This window comes from Salmo salar, chromosome ssa11, assembly GCF_905237065.1.
Source record: "Salmo salar chromosome ssa11, Ssal_v3.1, whole genome shotgun sequence".
Lineage (NCBI taxonomy): Eukaryota > Metazoa > Chordata > Actinopteri > Salmoniformes > Salmonidae > Salmo > Salmo salar.
The window spans coordinates 47,115,112-47,138,858 of NC_059452.1; the positions used below are offsets into that span (position 1 = coordinate 47,115,112).

At 44.6% G+C, this 23,747-nt stretch overlaps 1 protein-coding gene across 2 annotated transcripts in view; it reads right to left on the reverse strand.

Annotated features, from left to right (window-relative positions):
* The window catches only part of LOC106587942 (sodium/potassium/calcium exchanger 1), a 248,775-nt gene that overhangs the window by 205,633 nt on the left and 19,395 nt on the right, over positions 1 to 23,747 (reverse strand). The window contains exons 4-5 of one of the 2 annotated variants that reach the window (XM_045689673.1): positions 22,053 to 22,160; positions 21,639 to 21,747 (exon numbers count right to left, since the gene is read on the reverse strand). In XM_045689673.1, coding sequence (XP_045545629.1) covers positions 21,639 to 21,747; positions 22,053 to 22,160 — 217 coding nt within the window. The remainder of the gene's footprint in view (positions 1 to 21,638; positions 21,748 to 22,052; positions 22,161 to 23,747) is intronic. The other variant, XM_045689674.1, reaches the window with a different exon arrangement.

Genomic DNA, 23,747 nt, shown 5'->3' on the forward strand with positions numbered 1-23,747 from the left:
AAGTTAACAGTCTGATGCTGCTGTGAAGCTGTGCTAACAGTCTGATGATGCTGTGAAGCTGAGCTAACAGTCTGATGATGCTGTGAAGCTAACAGTCTGATGCTGCTGTGAAGCTAACAGTCTGATGCTGCTGTGAAGCTAAAAGTCTGATGCTGCTCTGAAGCTGAGCTAACAGTCTGATGCTGCTGTGAAGCTGAGCTAACAGTCTGATGATGCTGTGAAGCTGAGCTAACAGTCTGATGCTGCTGTGAAGCTAATAGTCTGATGCTGCTGTGAAGCTGAGCTAACAGTCTGATGATGCTGTGAAACTAAAAGTCTGATGCTGCTGTGAAGTTAACAGTCTGATGCTGCTGTGAAGCTGTGCTAACAGTCTGATGATGCTGTGAAGCTGAGCTAACAGTCTGATGATGCTGTGAAGCTAACAGTCTGATGCTGCTGTGAAGCTAACAGTCTGATGCTGCTGTGAAGCTAAAAGTCTGATGCTGCTCTGAAGCTGAGCTAACAGTCTGATGCTGCTGTGAAGCTGAGCTAACAGTCTGATGATGCTGTGAAGCTGAGCTAACAGTCTGATGCTGCTGTGAAGCTAATAGTCTGATGCTGCTGTGAAGCTGAGCTAACAGTCTGATGCTGCTGTGAAGCTGAGCTAACAGTCTGATGATGCTGTGAAGTTGAGCTAACAGTCTGATGATGCTGTGAAGCTAACAGTCTGATGCTGCTGTGAAGCTAACAGTCTGATGCTGCTGTGAAGCTAACAGTCTGATGCTGCTGTGAAGCTAACAGTCTGATGCTGCTGTGAAGCTGAGCTAACAGTCTGATGATGATGTGAAGTTGAGCTAACAGTCTGATGATGCTGTGAAGATGAGCTAACTGTCTGATGATGCTGTGAAGCTGAGCTAACAGTCTGATGATGCTGTAAAGCTAACAGTCTGATGCTGCTGTGAAGCTAATAGTCTGATGCTTCTGTGAAGCTAACAGTCTGATGCTGATGTGAAGCAAATAGTCTGGTGCTTCTGTGAAGCTAACAGTCTGATGCTGCTGTGAAGCTGAACTAACAGTCTATACCGGTGTGAAGATGAGCTAACAGTTTGATGATGCTGTGAAGGTAAAAGTCTGATGCTGCTGTGAAGCTAACAGTCTGATGCTGATGTGAAGCAAATAGTCTGGTGCTTCTGTGAAGCTAACAGTCTGATGCTGCTGTGAAGCTTAACTAACAGTCTGCTGATGCTGTGAAGCTGAGCTAACAGTCTGAAGCTGCTGTGAACCTGAGCTAACAGTCTGATGCTGCTGTGAAGCTAACAGTCTGATGCTGCTGTGAAGCTAATAGTCTGATGCTGCTGTGAAGCTAATAGTCTGATGCTTCTGTGAAGCTGAGCTAACAGTCTGATGATGATGTGAAGTTGAGCTAACAGTCTGATGATGCTGTGAAGATGAGCTAACTGTCTGATGATGCTGTGAAGCTGAGCTAACAGTCTGATGATGCTGTAAAGCTAACAGTCTGATGCTGCTGTGAAGCTAATAGTCTGATGCTTCTGTGAAGCTAACAGTCTGATGCTGATGTGAAGCAAATAGTCTGGTGCTTCTGTGAAGCTAACAGTCTGATGCTGATGTGAAGCTGAACTAACAGTCTGATGCCGGTGTGAAGATGAGCTAACAGTTTGATGATGCTGTGAAGCTAAAAGTCTGATGCTGCTGTGAAGCTAACAGTCTGATGCTGATGTGAAGCTAATAGTCTGGTACTTCTGTGAAGCTAACAGTCTGATGCTGCTGTGAAGCTGAACTAACAGTCTGATGATGCTGTGAAGATGAGCTAACAGTCTGAAGCTGCTGTGAACCTGAGCTAACAGTCTGATGCTGCTGTGAAGCTAACAGTCTGATGCTGCTGTGAAGCTAATAGTCTGATGCTGCTGTGAAGCTAATAGTCTGATGCTTCTGTGAAGCTGAGCTAACAGTCTGATGATGATGTGAAGTTGAGCTAACAGTCTGATGATGCTGTGAAGATGAGCTAACTGTCTGATGATGCTGTGAAGCTGAGCTAACAGTCTGATGATGCTGTAAAGCTAACAGTCTGATTCTGCTGTGAAGCTAATAGTCTGATGCTTCTGTGAAGCTAACAGTCTGATGCTGATGTGAAGCAAATAGTCTGGTGCTTCTGTGAAGCTAACAGTCTGATGCTGCTGTGAAACTAAAAGTCTGATGCTGCTGTGAAGCTAACAGTCTGATGCTGATTTGAAGCTGAGCTAACAGTCTGATGATGCTGTGAAGCTAACAGTCTGATGCTGATGTGAAGCTAATAGTCTGGTACTTCTGTGAAGCTAACAGTCTGATGCTGCTGTGAAGCTGAACTAACAGTCTGATGATGCTGTGAAGATGAACTAACTGTCTGATGATGCTCTGAAGCCAAGCTAACAGGCTGATGCTGCTGTGAAGCTGAGCTAACAGTCTGATGCTGCTGTGAAGCTGAGCTAACAGTCTGATGATGCTGTGAAGCTGAGCTAACAGTCTGATGATGCTGTGAAGCTAGCAGTCTGATGCTGCTGTGAAGCTAACTGTCTGATGCTGCTGTGAAGCTAACAGTCTGATGCTGCTGTGAAGCTAACAGTCTGATGCTGCTGTGAAGCTGAGCTAACAGTCTGATGATGATGTGAAGTTGAGCTAACAGTCTGATGATGCTGTGAAGATGAGATAACTGTCTGATGATGCTGTGAAGCTGAGCTAACAGTCTGATGATGCTGTAAAGCTAACAGTCTGATGCTGCTGTGAAGCTAATAGTCTGATGCTTCTGTGAAGCTAACAGTCTGATGCTGATGTGAAGCAAATAGTCTGGTGCTTCTGTGAAGCTAACAGTCTGATGCTGCTGTGAAGCTGAACTAACAGTCTATACCGGTGTGAAGATGAGCTAACAGTTTGATGATGCTGTGAAGGTAAAAGTCTGATGCTGCTGTGAAGCTAACAGTCTGATGCTGATGTGAAGCAAATAGTCTGGTGCTTCTGTGAAGCTAACAGTCTGATGCTGCTGTGAAGCTTAAAAAACAGTCTGCTGATGCTGTGAAGCTGAGCTAACAGTCTGAAGCTGCTGTGAACCTGAGCTAACAGTCTGATGCTGCTGTGAAGCTAACAGTCTGATGCTGCTGTGAAGCTAATAGTCTGATGCTGCTGTGAAGCTAATAGTCTGATGCTTCTGTGAAGCTGAGCTAACAGTCTGATGATGATGTGAAGTTGAGCTAACAGTCTGATGATGCTGTGAAGATGAGCTAACTGTCTGATGATGCTGTGAAGCTGAGCTAACAGTCTGATGATGCTGTAAAGCTAACAGTCTGATGCTGCTGTGAAGCTAATAGTCTGATGCTTCTGTGAAGCTAACAGTCTGATGCTGATGTGAAGCAAATAGTCTGGTGCTTCTGTGAAGCTAACAGTATGATGCTGATGTGAAGCTGAACTAACAGTCTGATGCCGGTGTGAAGATGAGCTAACAGTTTGATGATGCTGTGAAGCTAAAAGTCTGATGCTGCTGTGAAGCTAACAGTCTGATGCTGATGTGAAGCTAATAGTCTGGTACTTCTGTGAAGCTAACAGTCTGATGCTGCTGTGAAGCTGAACTAACAGTCTGATGATGCTGTGAAGATGAGCTAACAGTCTGAAGCTGCTGTGAACCTGAGCTAACAGTCTGATGCTGCTGTGAAGCTAACAGTCTGATGCTGCTGTGAAGCTAATAGTCTGATGCTGCTGTGAAGCTAATAGTCTGATGCTTCTGTGAAGCTGAGCTAACAGTCTGATGATGATGTGAAGTTGAGCTAACAGTCTGATGATGCTGTGAAGATGAGCTAACTGTCTGATGATGCTGTGAAGCTGAGCTAACAGTCTGATGATGCTGTAAAGCTAACAGTCTGATTCTGCTGTGAAGCTAATAGTCTGATGCTTCTGTGAAGCTAACAGTCTGATGCTGATGTGAAGCAAATAGTCTGGTGCTTCTGTGAAGCTAACAGTCTGATGCTGCTGTGAAACTAAAAGTCTGATGCTGCTGTGAAGCTGACAGTCTGATGCTGATTTGAAGCTGAGCTAACAGTCTGATGATGCTGTGAAGCTGAGCTAACAGTCTGATGATGCTGTGAAGCTAACAGTCTGATGCTGCTGTGTAGCTAACAGTCTGATCCTGCTGTTAAGCAAAAAGTCTGATGCTGCTGTGAAGCTGAGCTAACAGTCTGATGCTGCTGTGAAGCTAGGCTAACAGTCTGATGATGCTGTGAAGATGAGCTAACAGTCTGATGATGCTGTGAAGCTGAGCTAACAGTCTGATGCTGCTGTGAAGCTAATAGTCTGATGCTGCTGTGAAGCTGAGCTAACAGTCTGATGATGCTGTGAAGCTGAGCTAACAGTCTGATGATGCTGTGAAGCTGAGCTAACAGTCTGATGATGCTGTGAAGCTAACAGTCTGATGCTGCTGTGAAGATAACAGTCTGATGCTGCTGTGAAGCTAAAAGTCTGATGCTGCTGTGAAGCTGAGCTAACAGTCTGATGCTGCTGTGAAGCTGAGCTAACAGTCTGATGATGCTGTGAAGCTGAGCTAACAGTCTGATGCTGCTGTGAAGCTGAGCTAACAGTCTGATGCTGCTGTGAAGATGAGCTAACAGTCTGATGATGCTGTGAAGCTAACAGTCTGATGCTGCTGTGAAGCTAACAGTCTGATGCTGCTGTGAAGCTAACAGTCTGATGCTGCTGTGAAGCTGAGCTAACAGTCAGATCATGCTGTGAAGATGAGCTAACTGTCTTATTATGCTGTGAAGCTGAGCTAACAGTCTGATGATGCTGTGAAGCTGAGCTAACAGTCTGATGATGCTGTGAAACTAAAAGTCTGATGCTGCTATGAAGCTAACAGTCTGATGCTGCTGTGAAACTGAGCTAACAGTCTGAAGCTGCTGTGAACCTGAGCTAACAGTCTGATGCTGCTGTGAAGCTAACAGTCTGATGCTGCTGTGAAGCTAACAGTCTGATGCTGCTGTGAAGCTAATAGTCTGATGCTTCTGTGAAGCTGAGCTAACAGTCTGATGATGATGTGAAGTTGAGCTAACAGTCTGATGATGCTGTGAAGATGAGCTAACTGTCTGATGATGCTGTGAAGCTGAGCTAACAGTCTGATGATGCTGTAAAGCTAACAGTCTGATGCTGCTGTGAAGCTAATAGTCTGATGCTTCTGTGAAGCTAACAGTCTGATGCTGATGTGAAGCAAATAGTCTGGTGCTTCTGTGAAGCTAACAGTCTGATGCTGCTGTGAAGCTGAACTAACAGTCTGATGCCGGTGTGAAGATGAGCTAACAGTTTGATGATGCTGTGAAGCTAAAAGTCTGATGCTGCTGTGAAGCTAACAGTCTGATGCTGATGTGAAGCTAATAGTCTGGTACTTCTGTGAAGCTAACAGTCTGATGCTGCTGTGAAGCTGAACTAACAGTCTGATGATGCTGTGAAGATGAGCTAACAGTCTGAAGCTGCTGTGAACCTGAGCTAACAGTCTGATGCTGCTGTGAAGCTAACAGTCTGATGCTGCTGTGAAGCTAATAGTCTGATGCTGCTGTGAAGCTAATAGTCTGATGCTTCTGTGAAGCTGAGCTAACAGTCTGATGATGATGTGAAGTTGAGCTAACAGTCTGATGATGCTGTGAAGATGAGCTAACTGTCTGATGATGCTGTGAAGCTGAGCTAACAGTCTGATGATGCTGTAAAGCTAACAGTCTGATGCTGCTGTGAAGCTAATAGTCTGATGCTTCTGTGAAGCTAACAGTCTGATGCTGATGTGAAGCAAATAGTCTGGTGCTTCTGTGAAGCTAACAGTCTGATGCTGCTGTGAAGCTGAACTAACAGTCTGATGCCGGTGTGAAGATGAGCTAACAGTTTGATGATGCTGTGAAGCTAAAAGTCTGATGCTGCTGTGAAGCTAACAGTCTGATGCTGATGTGAAGCTAATAGTCTGGTACTTCTGTGAAGCTAACAGTCTGATGCTGCTGTGAAGCTGAACTAACAGTCTGATGATGCTGTGAAGATGAGCTAACAGTCTGAAGCTGCTGTGAACCTGAGCTAACAGTCTGATGCTGCTGTGAAGCTAACAGTCTGATGCTGCTGTGAAGCTAATAGTCTGATGCTGCTGTGAAGCTAATAGTCTGATGCTTCTGTGAAGCTGAGCTAACAGTCTGATGATGATGTGAAGTTGAGCTAACAGTCTGATGATGCTGTGAAGATGAGCTAACTGTCTGATGATGCTGTGAAGCTGAGCTAACAGTCTGATGATGCTGTAAAGCTAACAGTCTGATTCTGCTGTGAAGCTAATAGTCTGATGCTTCTGTGAAGCTAACAGTCTGATGCTGATGTGAAGCAAATAGTCTGGTGCTTCTGTGAAGCTAACAGTCTGATGCTGCTGTGAAACTAAAAGTCTGATGCTGCTGTGAAGCTAACAGTCTGATGCTGATTTGAAGCTGAGCTAACAGTCTGATGATGCTGTGAAGCTAACAGTCTGATGCTGATGTGAAGCTAATAGTCTGGTACTTCTGTGAAGCTAACAGTCTGATGCTGCTGTGAAGCTGAACTAACAGTCTGATGATGCTGTGAAGATGAACTAACTGTCTGATGATGCTCTGAAGCCAAGCTAACAGGCTGATGCTGCTGTGAAGCTGAGCTAACAGTCTGATGCTGCTGTGAAGCTGAGCTAACAGTCTGATGATGCTGTGAAGCTGAGCTAACAGTCTGATGATGCTGTGAAGCTAGCAGTCTGATGCTGCTGTGAAGCTAACTGTCTGATGCTGCTGTGAAGCTAACAGTCTGATGCTGCTGTGAAGCTAACAGTCTGATGCTGCTGTGAAGCTGAGCTAACAGTCTGATGATGATGTGAAGTTGAGCTAACAGTCTGATGATGCTGTGAAGATGAGATAACTGTCTGATGATGCTGTGAAGCTGAGCTAACAGTCTGATGATGCTGTAAAGCTAACAGTCTGATGCTGCTGTGAAGCTAATAGTCTGATGCTTCTGTGAAGCTAACAGTCTGATGCTGATGTGAAGCAAATAGTCTGGTGCTTCTGTGAAGCTAACAGTCTGATGCTGCTGTGAAGCTGAACTAACAGTCTATACCGGTGTGAAGATGAGCTAACAGTTTGATGATGCTGTGAAGGTAAAAGTCTGATGCTGCTGTGAAGCTAACAGTCTGATGCTGATGTGAAGCAAATAGTCTGGTGCTTCTGTGAAGCTAACAGTCTGATGCTGCTGTGAAGCTTAAAAAACAGTCTGCTGATGCTGTGAAGCTGAGCTAACAGTCTGAAGCTGCTGTGAACCTGAGCTAACAGTCTGATGCTGCTGTGAAGCTAACAGTCTGATGCTGCTGTGAAGCTAATAGTCTGATGCTGCTGTGAAGCTAATAGTCTGATGCTTCTGTGAAGCTGAGCTAACAGTCTGATGATGATGTGAAGTTGAGCTAACAGTCTGATGATGCTGTGAAGATGAGCTAACTGTCTGATGATGCTGTGAAGCTGAGCTAACAGTCTGATGATGCTGTAAAGCTAACAGTCTGATGCTGCTGTGAAGCTAATAGTCTGATGCTTCTGTGAAGCTAACAGTCTGATGCTGATGTGAAGCAAATAGTCTGGTGCTTCTGTGAAGCTAACAGTATGATGCTGATGTGAAGCTGAACTAACAGTCTGATGCCGGTGTGAAGATGAGCTAACAGTTTGATGATGCTGTGAAGCTAAAAGTCTGATGCTGCTGTGAAGCTAACAGTCTGATGCTGATGTGAAGCTAATAGTCTGGTACTTCTGTGAAGCTAACAGTCTGATGCTGCTGTGAAGCTGAACTAACAGTCTGATGATGCTGTGAAGATGAGCTAACAGTCTGAAGCTGCTGTGAACCTGAGCTAACAGTCTGATGCTGCTGTGAAGCTAACAGTCTGATGCTGCTGTGAAGCTAATAGTCTGATGCTGCTGTGAAGCTAATAGTCTGATGCTTCTGTGAAGCTGAGCTAACAGTCTGATGATGATGTGAAGTTGAGCTAACAGTCTGATGATGCTGTGAAGATGAGCTAACTGTCTGATGATGCTGTGAAGCTGAGCTAACAGTCTGATGATGCTGTAAAGCTAACAGTCTGATTCTGCTGTGAAGCTAATAGTCTGATGCTTCTGTGAAGCTAACAGTCTGATGCTGATGTGAAGCAAATAGTCTGGTGCTTCTGTGAAGCTAACAGTCTGATGCTGCTGTGAAACTAAAAGTCTGATGCTGCTGTGAAGCTGACAGTCTGATGCTGATTTGAAGCTGAGCTAACAGTCTGATGATGCTGTGAAGCTGAGCTAACAGTCTGATGATGCTGTGAAGCTAACAGTCTGATGCTGCTGTGTAGCTAACAGTCTGATCCTGCTGTTAAGCAAAAAGTCTGATGCTGCTGTGAAGCTGAGCTAACAGTCTGATGCTGCTGTGAAGCTAGGCTAACAGTCTGATGATGCTGTGAAGATGAGCTAACAGTCTGATGATGCTGTGAAGCTGAGCTAACAGTCTGATGCTGCTGTGAAGCTAATAGTCTGATGCTGCTGTGAAGCTGAGCTAACAGTCTGATGATGCTGTGAAGCTGAGCTAACAGTCTGATGATGCTGTGAAGCTGAGCTAACAGTCTGATGATGCTGTGAAGCTAACAGTCTGATGCTGCTGTGAAGATAACAGTCTGATGCTGCTGTGAAGCTAAAAGTCTGATGCTGCTGTGAAGCTGAGCTAACAGTCTGATGCTGCTGTGAAGCTGAGCTAACAGTCTGATGATGCTGTGAAGCTGAGCTAACAGTCTGATGCTGCTGTGAAGCTGAGCTAACAGTCTGATGCTGCTGTGAAGATGAGCTAACAGTCTGATGATGCTGTGAAGCTAACAGTCTGATGCTGCTGTGAAGCTAACAGTCTGATGCTGCTGTGAAGCTAACAGTCTGATGCTGCTGTGAAGCTGAGCTAACAGTCAGATCATGCTGTGAAGATGAGCTAACTGTCTTATTATGCTGTGAAGCTGAGCTAACAGTCTGATGATGCTGTGAAGCTGAGCTAACAGTCTGATGATGCTGTGAAACTAAAAGTCTGATGCTGCTATGAAGCTAACAGTCTGATGCTGCTGTGAAACTGAGCTAACAGTCTGAAGCTGCTGTGAACCTGAGCTAACAGTCTGATGCTGCTGTGAAGCTAACAGTCTGATGCTGCTGTGAAGCTAACAGTCTGATGCTGCTGTGAAGCTAATAGTCTGATGCTTCTGTGAAGCTGAGCTAACAGTCTGATGATGATGTGAAGTTGAGCTAACAGTCTGATGATGCTGTGAAGATGAGCTAACTGTCTGATGATGCTGTGAAGCTGAGCTAACAGTCTGATGATGCTGTAAAGCTAACAGTCTGATGCTGCTGTGAAGCTAATAGTCTGATGCTTCTGTGAAGCTAACAGTCTGATGCTGATGTGAAGCAAATAGTCTGGTGCTTCTGTGAAGCTAACAGTCTGATGCTGCTGTGAAGCTGAACTAACAGTCTGATGCCGGTGTGAAGATGAGCTAACAGTTTGATGATGCTGTGAAGCTAAAAGTCTGATGCTGCTGTGAAGCTAACAGTCTGATGCTGATGTGAAGCTAATAGTCTGGTACTTCTGTGAAGCTAACAGTCTGATGCTGCTGTGAAGCTGAACTAACAGTCTGATGATGCTGTGAAGATGAGCTAACAGTCTGAAGCTGCTGTGAACCTGAGCTAACAGTCTGATGCTGCTGTGAAGCTAACAGTCTGATGCTGCTGTGAAGCTAATAGTCTGATGCTGCTGTGAAGCTAATAGTCTGATGCTTCTGTGAAGCTGAGCTAACAGTCTGATGATGATGTGAAGTTGAGCTAACAGTCTGATGATGCTGTGAAGATGAGCTAACTGTCTGATGATGCTGTGAAGCTGAGCTAACAGTCTGATGATGCTGTAAAGCTAACAGTCTGATGCTGCTGTGAAGCTAATAGTCTGATGCTTCTGTGAAGCTAACAGTCTGATGCTGATGTGAAGCAAATAGTCTGGTGCTTCTGTGAAGCTAACAGTCTGATGCTGCTGTGAAGCTGAACTAACAGTCTGATGCCGGTGTGAAGATGAGCTAACAGTTTGATGATGCTGTGAAGCTAAAAGTCTGATGCTGCTGTGAAGCTAACAGTCTGATGCTGATGTGAAGCTAATAGTCTGGTACTTCTGTGAAGCTAACAGTCTGATGCTGCTGTGAAGCTGAACTAACAGTCTGATGATGCTGTGAAGATGAACTAACTGTCTGATGATGCTCTGAAGCCAAGCTAACAGGCTGATGCTGCTGTGAAGCTGAGCTAACAGTCTGATGCTGCTGTGAAGCTGAGCTAACAGTCTGATGATGCTGTGAAGCTGAGCTAACAGTCTGATGATGCTGTGAAGCTAACAGTCTGATGCTGCTGTGAAGCTAACTGTCTGATGCTGCTGTGAAGCTAACAGTCTGATGCTGCTGTGAAGCTGAGCTAACAGTAAGATGATGCTGTGAAGATGAGCTAACTGTCTGATGATGCTGTGAAGATGAGCTAACAGTCTGATGCTGCTGTGAAGCTGAGCTAACCGTCTGATGCTGCTGTGAAGCTAAAAGTCTGATGCTGCTGTGAAGCTAAACCTCTGATGCTGCTGTGAAGCTAACAGTCTGATGCTGCTGTGAAAATAACAGTCTGATGACGCTGTGAAGATGAGCTAACTGTCTGATGATGCTGTGAAGCTGAGCTAACAGTCTGATGATGCTGTGAAGCTGAGCTAACAGTCTGATGCTTCTGTGAAGCTGAGCTAACAGTCTGATGATGTTGTGGAACTAAAAGTCTGATGCTTCTCTGAAGCTAACAGTCTGATGCTGCTGTGAAACTGAGCTAACAGTCTGATGATGCTGTGAAGCTGAGCTAACAGTCTGATGATGCTGTGAAGCTAACAGTCTGATGCTGCTGTGAAGCTAACAGTCTGATGCTGCTCTGAAGCTAACAGTCTGATGCTGCTGTGAAACTAACAGTCTGATACTGCTGTGAAGCTGAGCTAACAGTCTGATGATGCTGTGAAGCTGAGCTAACAGTCTGATGCTTCTGTGAAGCTGAGCAAACAGTCTGATGATGCTGTGAAACTAAAAGTCTGATGCTGCTGTGAAGCTGAGCTAACAGTCTGATACTGCTGTGAAGCTGAGCTAACAGTCTGATGATGCTGTGAAGCTGAGCTAACAGTCTGATGATGCTGTGAAGTTGAGCTAACAGTCTGATGCTGCTGTGAAGCTAATAGTCTGATGCTGCTGTGAAGCTGAGCTAACAGTCTGATGATGCTGTGAAACTAAAAGTCTGATGCTGCTGTGAAGTTAACAGTCTGATGCTGCTGTGAAGCTGTGCTAACAGTCTGATGATGCTGTGAAGCTGAGCTAACAGTCTGATGATGCTGTGAAGCTAACAGTCTGATGCTGCTGTGAAGCTAACAGTCTGATGCTGCTGTGAAGCTAAAAGTCTGATGCTGCTCTGAAGCTGAGCTAACAGTCTGATGCTGCTGTGAAGCTGAGCTAACAGTCTGATGATGCTGTGAAGCTGAGCTAACAGTCTGATGCTGCTGTGAAGCTAATAGTCTGATGCTGCTGTGAAGCTGAGCTAACAGTCTGATGATGCTGTGAAACTAAAAGTCTGATGCTGCTGTGAAGTTAACAGTCTGATGCTGCTGTGAAGCTGTGCTAACAGTCTGATGATGCTGTGAAGCTGAGCTAACAGTCTGATGATGCTGTGAAGCTAACAGTCTGATGCTGCTGTGAAGCTAACAGTCTGATGCTGCTGTGAAGCTAAAAGTCTGATGCTGCTCTGAAGCTGAGCTAACAGTCTGATGCTGCTGTGAAGCTGAGCTAACAGTCTGATGATGCTGTGAAGCTGAGCTAACAGTCTGATGCTGCTGTGAAGCTAATAGTCTGATGCTGCTGTGAAGCTGAGCTAACAGTCTGATGCTGCTGTGAAGCTGAGCTAACAGTCTGATGATGCTGTGAAGTTGAGCTAACAGTCTGATGATGCTGTGAAGCTAACAGTCTGATGCTGCTGTGAAGCTAACAGTCTGATGCTGCTGTGAAGCTAACAGTCTGATGCTGCTGTGAAGCTAACAGTCTGATGCTGCTGTGAAGCTGAGCTAACAGTCTGATGATACTGTGAAGCTGAGCTAACAGTCTGATGATGCTGTGAAGATAACAGTCTGATGCTGCTGTGAAGCTAACAGTCTGATGCTGCTGTGAAGCTAAAAGTCTGATGCTGCTCTGAAGCTGAGCTAACAGTCTGATGCTGCTGTGAAGCTGAGCTAACAGTCTGATGATGCTGTGAAGCTGAGCTAACAGTCTGATGCTGCTGTGAAGCTAATAGTCTGATGCTGCTGTGAAGCTGAGCTAACAGTCTGATGATGCTGTGAAACTAAAAGTCTGATGCTGCTGTGAAGTTAACAGTCTGATGCTGCTGTGAAGCTGTGCTAACAGTCTGATGATGCTGTGAAGCTGAGCTAACAGTCTGATGATGCTGTGAAGCTAACAGTCTGATGCTGCTGTGAAGCTAACAGTCTGATGCTGCTGTGAAGCTAAAAGTCTGATGCTGCTCTGAAGCTGAGCTAACAGTCTGATTTTGCTGTGAAGCTGAGCTAACAGTCTGATGATGCTGTGAAGCTGAGCTAACAGTCTGATGCTGCTGTGAAGCTGAGCTAACAGTCTGATGATGCTGTGAAGTTGAGCTAACAGTCTGATGATGCTGTGAAGCTAACAGTCTGATGCTGCTGTGAAGCTAACAGTCTGATGCTGCTGTGAAGCTAACAGTCTGATGCTGCTGTGAAGCTAACAGTCTGATGCTGCTGTGAAGCTGAGCTAACAGTCTGATGATACTGTGAAGCTGAGCTAACAGTCTGATGCCGGTGTGAAGATGAGCTAACAGTTTGATGATGCTATGAAGGTAAAAGTCTGATGCTGCGTGAAGATAACGGTCTGATGCTGATGTGAAGCTAATAGTCTGGTACTTCTGTGAAGCTAACAGTCTGATGCTGCTGTGAAGATGAGCTAACAGTCTGATGATGCTGTGAAGATGAGCTAACTGTCTGATGATGCTGTGAAGCCAAGCTAACAGGCTGATGCTGCTGTGAAGCTGAGCTAACAGTCTGACGCTGCTGTGAAGCTAAAAGTCTGATGCTGCTGTGAAGCTGAGCTAACAGTCTGATGCTGCTGTGAAGCTAAAAGTCTGATGCTGCTGTGAAGTTGAGCTAAAAGTCTGATGCTTCTGTGAAGCTAACAGTCTGATGCTGCTGTGAAGCTGAGCTAACAGTCTGATGCTGCTGTGAAGCTAAAAGTCTGATGCTGCTGTGAAGTTGAGCTAAAAGTCTGATGCTTCTGTGAAGCTAACAGTCTGATGCTGCTGTGAAGCTGAGCTAATAGTGATGCTGCTGTGAAGCTAACAGTCTGATGCTGATGTGAAGCTGAACTAACAGTCTGATGCCGGTGTGAAGATGAGCTAACAGTTTGATGATGCTGTGAAGCTAAAAGTCTGATGCTGCTGTGAAGCTAACAGTCTGATGCTGATGTGAAGCTAATAGTCTGGTACTTCTGTGAAGCTAACAGTCTGATGCTGCTGTGAAGCTGAACTAACAGTCTGATGATGCTGTGAAGATGAGCTAACAGTCTGAAGCTGCTGTGAACCTGAGCTAACAGTCTGATGCTGCTGTGAAGCTAACAGTCTGATGCTGCTGTGAAGCTAATAGTCTGATGCTGCTGTGAAGCTAACAGTCTGATGCTTCTGTGAAGCTGAGCTAACAGTCTGATGATGATGTGAAGTTGAGCTAACAGTCTGATGATGCTGTGAAGATGAGCTAACTGTCTGATGATGCTGTGAAGCTGAGCTAACAGTCTGATGATGCTGTAAAGCTAACAGTCTGATTCTGCTGTGAAGCTAATAGTCTGATGCTTCTGTGAAGCTAACAGTCTGATGCTGATGTGAAGCAAATAGTCTGGTGCTTCTGTGAAGCTAACAGTCTGATGCTGCTGTGAAACTAAAAGTCTGATGCTGCTGTGAAGCTAACAGTCTGATGCTGATTTGAAGCTGAGCTAACAGTCTGATGATGCTGTGAAGCTGAGCTAACAGTCTGATGATGCTGTGAAGCTAACAGTCTGATGCTGCTGTGTAGCTAACAGTCTGATCCTGCTGTTAAGCAAAAAGTCTGATGCTGCTGTGAAGCTGAGCTAACAGTCTGATGCTGCTGTGAAGCTAGGCTAACAGTCTGATGATGCTGTGAAGATGAGCTAACAGTCTGATGATGCTGTGAAGCTGAGCTAACAGTCTGATGCTGCTGTGAAGCTAATAGTCTGATGCTGCTGTGAAGCTGAGCTAACAGTCTGATGATGCTGTGAAGCTGAGCTAACAGTCTGATGATGCTGTGAAGCTGAGCTAACAGTCTGATGATGCTGTGAAGCTAACAGTCTGATGCTGCTGTGAAGATAACAGTCTGATGCTGCTGTGAAGCTAAAAGTCTGATGCTGCTGTGAAGCTGAGCTAACAGTCTGATGCTGCTGTGAAGCTGAGCTAACAGTCTGATGATGCTGTGAAGCTGAGCTAACAGTCTGATGCTGCTGTGAAGCTGAGCTAACAGTCTGATGCTGCTGTGAAGATGAGCTAACAGTCTGATGATGCTGTGAAGCTAACAGTCTGATGCTGCTGTGAAGCTAACAGTCTGATGCTGCTGTGAAGCTAACAGTCTGATGCTGCTGTGAAGCTGAGCTAACAGTCAGATGATGCTGTGAAGATGAGCTAACTGTCTTATTATGCTGTGAAGCTGAGCTAACAGTCTGATGATGCTGTGAAGCTGAGCTAACAGTCTGATGATGCTGTGAAACTAAAAGTCTGATGCTGCTATGAAGCTAACAGTCTGATGCTGCTGTGAAACTGAGCTAACAGTCTGAAGCTGCTGTGAACCTGAGCTAACAGTCTGATGCTGCTGTGAAGCTAACAGTCTGATGCTGCTGTGAAGCTAACAGTCTGATGCTGCTGTGAAGCTAATAGTCTGATGCTTCTGTGAAGCTGAGCTAACAGTCTGATGATGATGTGAAGTTGAGCTAACAGTCTGATGATGCTGTGAAGATGAGCTAACTGTCTGATGATGCTGTGAAGCTGAGCTAACAGTCTGATGATGCTGTAAAGCTAACAGTCTGATGCTGCTGTGAAGCTAATAGTCTGATGCTTCTGTGAAGCTAACAGTCTGATGCTGATGTGAAGCAAATAGTCTGGTGCTTCTGTGAAGCTAACAGTCTGATGCTGCTGTGAAGCTGAACTAACAGTCTGATGCCGGTGTGAAGATGAGCTAACAGTTTGATGATGCTGTGAAGCTAAAAGTCTGATGCTGCTGTGAAGCTAACAGTCTGATGCTGATGTGAAGCTAATAGTCTGGTACTTCTGTGAAGCTAACAGTCTGATGCTGCTGTGAAGCTGAACTAACAGTCTGATGATGCTGTGAAGATGAGCTAACAGTCTGAAGCTGCTGTGAACCTGAGCTAACAGTCTGATGCTGCTGTGAAGCTAACAGTCTGATGCTGCTGTGAAGCTAATAGTCTGATGCTGCTGTGAAGCTAATAGTCTGATGCTTCTGTGAAGCTGAGCTAACAGTCTGATGATGATGTGAAGTTGAGCTAACAGTCTGATGATGCTGTGAAGATGAGCTAACTGTCTGATGATGCTGTGAAGCTGAGCTAACAGTCTGATGATGCTGTAAAGCTAACAGTCTGATGCTGCTGTGAAGCTAATAGTCTGATGCTTCTGTGAAGCTAACAGTCTGATGCTGATGTGAAGCAAATAGTCTGGTGCTTCTGTGAAGCTAACAGTCTGATGCTGCTGTGAAGCTGAACTAACAGTCTGATGCCGGTGTGAAGATGAGCTAACAGTTTGATGATGCTGTGAAGCTAAAAGTCTGATGCTGCTGTGAAGCTAACAGTCTGATGCTGATGTGAAGCTAATAGTCTGGTACTTCTGTGAAGCTAACAGTCTGATGCTGCTGTGAAGCTGAACTAACAGTCTGATGATGCTGTGAAGATGAACTAACTGTCTGATGATGCTCTGAAGCCAAGCTAACAGGCTGATGCTGCTGTGAAGCTGAGCTAACAGTCTGATGCTGCTGTGAAGCTGAGCTAACAGTCTGATGATGCTGTGAAGCTGAGCTAACAGTCTGATGATGCTGTGAAGCTAACAGTCTGATGCTGCTGTGAAGCTAACTGTCTGATGCTGCTGTGAAGCTAACAGTCTGATGCTGCTGTGAAGCTGAGCTAACAGTAAGATGATGCTGTGAAGATGAGCTAACTGTCTGATGATGCTGTGAAGATGAGCTAACAGTCTGATGCTGCTGTGAAGCTGAGCTAACCGTCTGATGCTGCTGTGAAGCTAAAAGTCTGATGCTGCTGTGAAGCTAAACCTCTGATGCTGCTGTGAAGCTAACAGTCTGATGCTGCTGTGAAAATAACAGTCTGATGCTGCTGTGAAGCTGAGCTAACAGTCAGATGACGCTGTGAAGATGAGCTAACTGTCTGATGATGCTGTGAAGCTGAGCTAACAGTCTGATGATGCTGTGAAGCTGAGCTAACAGTCTGATGCTTCTGTGAAGCTGAGCTAACAGTCTGATGATGTTGTGGAACTAAAAGTCTGATGCTTCTCTGAAGCTAACAGTCTGATGCTGCTGTGAAACTGAGCTAACAGTCTGATGATGCTGTGAAGCTGAGCTAACAGTCTGATGATGCTGTGAAGCTAACAGTCTGATGCTGCTGTGAAGCTAACAGTCTGATGCTGCTCTGAAGCTAACAGTCTGATGCTGCTGTGAAACTAACAGTCTGATACTGCTGTGAAGCTGAGCTAACAGTCTGATGATGCTGTGAAGCTGAGCTAACAGTCTGATGCTTCTGTGAAGCTGAGCAAACAGTCTGATGATGCTGTGAAACTAAAAGTCTGATGCTGCTGTGAAGCTAACAGTCTGATGCTGCTGTGAAGCTGAGCTAACAGTCTGATGATGCTGTGAAGCTGAGCTAACAGTCTGATACTGCTGTGAAGCTGAGCTAACAGTCTGATGATGCTGTGAAGCTGAGCTAACAGTCTGATGATGCTGTGAAGTTGAGCTAACAGTCTGATGCTGCTGTGAAGCTAATAGTCTGATGCTGCTGTGAAGCTGAGCTAACAGTCTGATGATGCTGTGAAACTAAAAGTCTGATGCTGCTGTGAAGTTAACAGTCTGATGCTGCTGTGAAGCTGTGCTAACAGTCTGATGATGCTGTGAAGCTGAGCTAACAGTCTGATGATGCTGTGAAGCTAACAGTCTGATGCTGCTGTGAAGCTAACAGTCTGATGCTGCTGTGAAGCTAAAAGTCTGATGCTGCTCTGAAGCTGAGCTAACAGTCTGATGCTGCTGTGAAGCTGAGCTAACAGTCTGATGATGCTGTGAAGCTGAGCTAACAGTCTGATGCTGCTGTGAAGCTAATAGTCTGATGCTGCTGTGAAGCTGAGCTAACAGTCTGATGATGCTGTGAAACTAAAAGTCTGATGCTGCTGTGAAGTTAACAGTCTGATGCTGCTGTGAAGCTGTGCTAACAGTCTGATGATGCTGTGAAGCTGAGCTAACAGTCTGATGATGCTGTGAAGCTAACAGTCTGATGCTGCTGTGAAGCTAACAGTCTGATGCTGCTGTGAAGCTAAAAGTCTGATGCTGCTCTGAAGCTGAGCTAACAGTCTGATGCTGCTGTGAAGCTGAGCTAACAGTCTGATGATGCTGTGAAGCTGAGCTAACAGTCTGATGCTGCTGTGAAGCTAATAGTCTGATGCTGCTGTGAAGCTGAGCTAACAGTCTGATGCTGCTGTGAAGCTGAGCTAACAGTCTGATGATGCTGTGAAGTTGAGCTAACAGTCTGATGATGCTGTGAAGCTAACAGTCTGATGCTGCTGTGAAGCTAACAGTCTGATGCTGCTGTGAAGCTAACAGTCTGATGCTGCTGTGAAGCTAACAGTCTGATGCTGCTGTGAAGCTGAGCTAACAGTCTGATGATACTGTGAAGCTGAGCTAACAGTCTGATGATGCTGTGAAGATAACAGTCTGATGCTGCTGTGAAGCTAACAGTCTGATGCTGCTGTGAAGCTAAAAGTCTGATGCTGCTCTGAAGCTGAGCTAACAGTCTGATGCTGCTGTGAAGCTGAGCTAACAGTCTGATGATGCTGTGAAGCTGAGCTAACAGTCTGATGCTGCTGTGAAGCTAATAGTCTGATGCTGCTGTGAAGCTGAGCTAACAGTCTGATGATGCTGTGAAACTAAAAGTCTGATGCTGCTGTGAAGTTAACAGTCTGATGCTGCTGTGAAGCTGTGCTAACAGTCTGATGATGCTGTGAAGCTGAGCTAACAGTCTGATGATGCTGTGAAGCTAACAGTCTGATGCTGCTGTGAAGCTAACAGTCTGATGCTGCTGTGAAGCTAAAAGTCTGATGCTGCTCTGAAGCTGAGCTAACAGTCTGATTTTGCTGTGAAGCTGAGCTAACAGTCTGATGATGCTGTGAAGCTGAGCTAACAGTCTGATGCTGCTGTGAAGCTAATAGTCTGATGCTGCTGTGAAGCTGAGCTAACAGTCTGATGCTGCTGTGAAGCTGAGCTAACAGTCTGATGATGCTGTGAAGTTGAGCTAACAGTCTGATGATGCTGTGAAGCTAACAGTCTGATGCTGCTGTGAAGCTAACAGTCTGATGCTGCTGTGAAGCTAACAGTCTGATGCTGCTGTGAAGCTAACAGTCTGATGCTGCTGTGAAGCTGAGCTAACAGTCTGATGATACTGTGAAGCTGAGCTAACAGTCTGATGCCGGTGTGAAGATGAGCTAACAGTTTGATGATGCTATGAAGGTAAAAGTCTGATGCTGCGTGAAGATAACGGTCTGATGCTGATGTGAAGCTAATAGTCTGGTACTTCTGTGAAGCTAACAGTCTGATGCTGCTGTGAAGATGAGCTAACAGTCTGATGATGCTGTGAAGATGAGCTAACTGTCTGATGATGCTGTGAAGCCAAGCTAACAGGCTGATGCTGCTGTGAAGCTGAGCTAACAGTCTGACGCTGCTGTGAAGCTAAAAGTCTGATGCTGCTGTGAAGCTGAGCTAACAGTCTGATGCTGCTGTGAAGCTAAAAGTCTGATGCTGCTGTGAAGTTGAGCTAAAAGTCTGATGCTGCTGTGAAGCTAAAAGTCTGATGCTGCTGTGAAGTTGAGCTAAAAGTCTGATGCTTCTGTGAAGCTAACAGTCTGATGCTGCTGTGAAGCTGAGCTAATAGTGATGCTGCTGTGAAGCGAACAGTCTGATGCTGCTGTGAAGATAAAAGTCTGATGCTGCTGTGAAGCTAACAGTCTGATGCTGCTGTGAAGCTAACAGTCTGATGCTGCTGTGAAGCTAACAGTCTGATGCTGCTGTGAAGCTAAAAGTCTGATGCTGCTGTGAAGGTGATCTAACAGTCTGATGATGCTGTGAAGCTGAGCTAACAGTCTGATACTGGTGTGAAGATGAGCTAACATTCTGATGCTTCTGTGAAGCTAACAGTCTGATGCTGATGTGAAGCTGAACTAACAGTCTGATGATGCTGTGAAGCTGAGCTAACATTCTGATGATGCTGTGAAGATGAACTAACAGTTTGATGCTGCTGTGAAGATGAGCTAACAGTCTGATTCTGGTGTGAAGATGAGCTAACAGTCTGATGATGCTGTGAAGGTAAAAGTCTGATGCTGCAGTGAAGCTAATAGTCTGATGCTGCTGTGAAGCTAACAGTCTTATGATGCTGTGAAGCTAACAGTCTGATGCTGCTGTGAAGCTAACAGGCTGATGCTCCTGTGAAGCTAACAGTTTGATGCTGCTGTGAAGCTGCAAGGAACTATTTTGACTGGTGTCATCAATGGTCATCAACCTTTGTCCTTTGAGAGAATAACAGAGTGAGCAGAGTTCTGTTTCTGTTGAAGCTCTAAAACAATTGATTCAACAATAGAACTCCTCGTATAGACCTTTTTGAGCGTATAGTGAATGTAGAAGGTCCCTGTGGCAGTAGTGAATATAGAAGGTCCCTGTGGCAGTAGTGAATGTAGAAGGTCCCTGTGGCAGTAGTGAATGTAGAAGGTCCCTGTGGCAGTAGTGAATGTAGAAGGTCCCTGTGGCAGTAGTGAATATAGAAGGTCCCTGTGGCAGTAGTGAATGTAGAAGGTCCCTGTGGCAGTAGTGAATGTAGAAGGTCCCTGTGGCAGTAGTGAATGTAGAAGGTCCCTGTGGCAGTAGTGAATGTAGAAGGTCCCTGTGGCAGTAGTGAATGTATAAGGTCTCTGTGGCAGTAGTGAATATAGAAGGTCCCTGTGGCAGTAGTGAATGTAGAAGGTCCCTGTGGCAGTAGTGAATGTAGAAGGTCTCTGTGGCAGTAGTGAATATAGAAGATCCCTGTGGCAGTAGTGAATGTAGAAGGTCCCTGTGGCAGTAGTGACAAGGCCATCAGACTGTTAAACGCCATCACTAACATAGAGAGGCTGCTGTCAACATGCAGTACAGACTCAAATCTCTGGCCATTTAAATAAATGGACTTAATAAAGGTATCACCAGTCACTTTAAATAACGCCACTTTAATAATGTTTACATATCCTACATTACTCATCTCATATGTATATACTGTATTCTATACCATCTACTGCCTTCCCTGTAGCTCAGTTGGTAGAGCATGGTGTTTGCAACACCAGGGTTGTGGGTTCGATTCCCACGGGGGGCCAGCACAGAAAAAAAATGTATGAAATTGTATGAAATGTATGCATTCACAACTGTAAGTCGCTCTGGATAAGAGTGTCTGCTAAATGACTAAAAATGTAAAAATGCCTATGCCGCACGGCCATCGCTCATCCATATATTTATATGTACATATTCTTATTTATCCCTTCACATTTGTGTGTATAAGGTAGTTGTTGTGAATTTGTTAGATTACTTGTTAGATATTACTGCATTGTCGGAACTAGAAGCACAACCATTTCGCTACACTCGCATTAACATCTGCTAACCATGTGAATGTGACCAAAAAAATGTATTTGATTTGATTTGAATAGCTATAATATATGGTTCAGTAGCTCCTCCCAGGAGGCATAGCTTCCTGGTCCCTGCTACTGTACAGGAAGGACCATAGTATAGGTCCATAGATTAGGACCATAGTATAGGACCATAGATTAGGACCATAGATTAGGACCATAGATTAGGACCATCGTATAGGACCATTGTTTAGGACCATTGTTTAGGACCATAGTATAGGACCATAGTATAGGACCATAGTATAGGACCATAGATTAGGACCATAGATTAGGACCATAGATTAGGACCATCGTTTAGGACCATAGATTAGGACCATAGTATAGGACCATAGTATAGGACCATAGTATAGGACCATAGATTAGGACCATAGATTAGGACCATAGATAAGGACCATAGATTAGGACCATAGATAAGGACCATAGATTAAGACCATAGTATAGGACCATAGATTAGGACCATAGTATAGGACCATAGATTAGGACCATTGTTTAGGACCATAGATTAGGACCATAGCGGTCCCTGAAATAATACAGATTGATGTAAAGCACCTTCTCCCAGAGGGTCCAGTGTGTGGATCATCAGCTGGAAGATGGTGTTTCTGTTGGTGCTGTTGTGGAGAGAAGCATTACTGCCTCCTCTCTGGAGAGTGGGCTTCACCTGGGACAACACACACACACACACACACACACACACACACACACACACACACACACACACACACACACACACACACACACACACACACACACACACACACACACACACACACACACACACACACACACACACACACACAACAGGGTTGAAGCCACGGTAGATCACGCCAGGTTACATTCAGGTAAAGCCTTCTTTTTGCTGGTCACTAAAATGACATCTAAAAAATAAAACAAATAAAAAAATAACATAATTTTACAATCAGTACACAACCTGATCATGACATCACAATCAAAGAGTGTTGAGACCTTCAATTTTTCTCTGTCTCTCTTCTGGGGTGAGTCTTGAGGTTGTGGTTTGGGTTCTGGTGAAACATTGTTTTGGGGTGGATCAGGTGGTGGAGGTCCACTGTTCTTCTGTAAATACAGGAATATTTTAGTACACGTTTACAATACGAACCAGAGAGAGGACTTTTAATGCACTTCCCCAGTGGGCAAAATGTACTGAATGGCTTTTCATGGTCAGGTTGTATTCTGATTGTAAAAAGGAAGGGTTTGTTGTCCTTTTTTTGTAGTCCAGAAAAAATATGTTGTTTCAACCAGAAAATAATGTCTTTCTGAAATCCCATGCCAACATTTGCCCGCTGGGTAGAGGCTGCATAATGGGTGTCTACTGATAAGCCAAAGACAGGATTATAACAACAGTGATATTAGTGAGAACAGGTAACTGCCAAAATAAAGGAAAACACCAACATAAAGTGTTTTAATAGGGCGTTGAGCCAGAACAGCTTCAATGGCATAGATTCTACAAGTGTCTGGAACTCTATTGGGGGGATTTGGGCAGAGGTCTTGGTTAGATGAAGAACACACACTACCGAACAAAAGTTCTAGAACACCTACTCATTCAAGGGTTTTTCTTTATTTTTACTATTTCCTACATTGTAGAATAATAGTGAAGACATCAAAACTATGAAATAACACATATGGAATCATGTAGTAACCAAAAAAGTGTTAAACAAATCAAAATATATTTTATATTTGAGATTCTTCAAAGTAGCCACCCTTTTCCTTGATGACAGCTTTGCACACTCTTGGCATGCTTTTTCAACAGTCTTGAAGGAGTTCCCACATATGCTGAGCACTTGTTGGCTGCTTTTCCTTCACTCTGTGGTCCGACTCATCCCAAACCATCTCAATTTGGTTGAGGTCAGGGGATTGTGGAGGCCAGGTCATCTGATGCAGTACTCCATCACTCTCCTTCTTGGTTAAATAGCCCTTACACAGCCTGGAGGTGTGTTGGATCATTGTCCTGTTGAAAAACAAATGATAGTCCCACTAAGCCCAAACCGAATGGGATGACGTATCGCTGCAGAATACAAAGGGTATGTAACAAAGTATTGAGATAGACTTTTGTTATTGACCAAATACTTATTTTCCACCATAATTTGCAAATAAATGAATTAAAAATCCTAGAATGTGATTTTCAGGAATTTTTTTTCTCATTTTGTCTGTCATAGCTGACGTGTACCTATGATGAAAATTATAGGCCTCTCTCATCTTTTTAAGTGGGAGAACTTGCACAATTGGTGGCTGACTAAATACTTTTTTCCCCCACTGTAACTCTGGGTCTTCCTTTCCTGTGGCGGTCCTCATGAGAGCCAGTTTCATCATAGTGCTTGATGGTTTTTGTGACTGCACTTGAAGAAACTTTCAAAGTCTTAAAGTAATGATGGACTGTCGGTTCTCTTTGCTTATTTGAGCTGTTGTTGCCATAATATGGACTTGGTCTTTTACTAAATAGGGCTATCTTCTGTATACCACCCCTACCTTGTCACAACACAACTGATTGGCTCAAATGCATTAAGAACGAAAGAAATTCCACAAATTAAGTTTTAAGAAGGCACACCTGTTAATTGAAATGCATTCCAGGTGACTACCTCATGAAGCTGGTTGAGAGAATGCCAAGAGTGTGCAAAGCTGTCATTGGGCAAAGGGTGGTTTTTT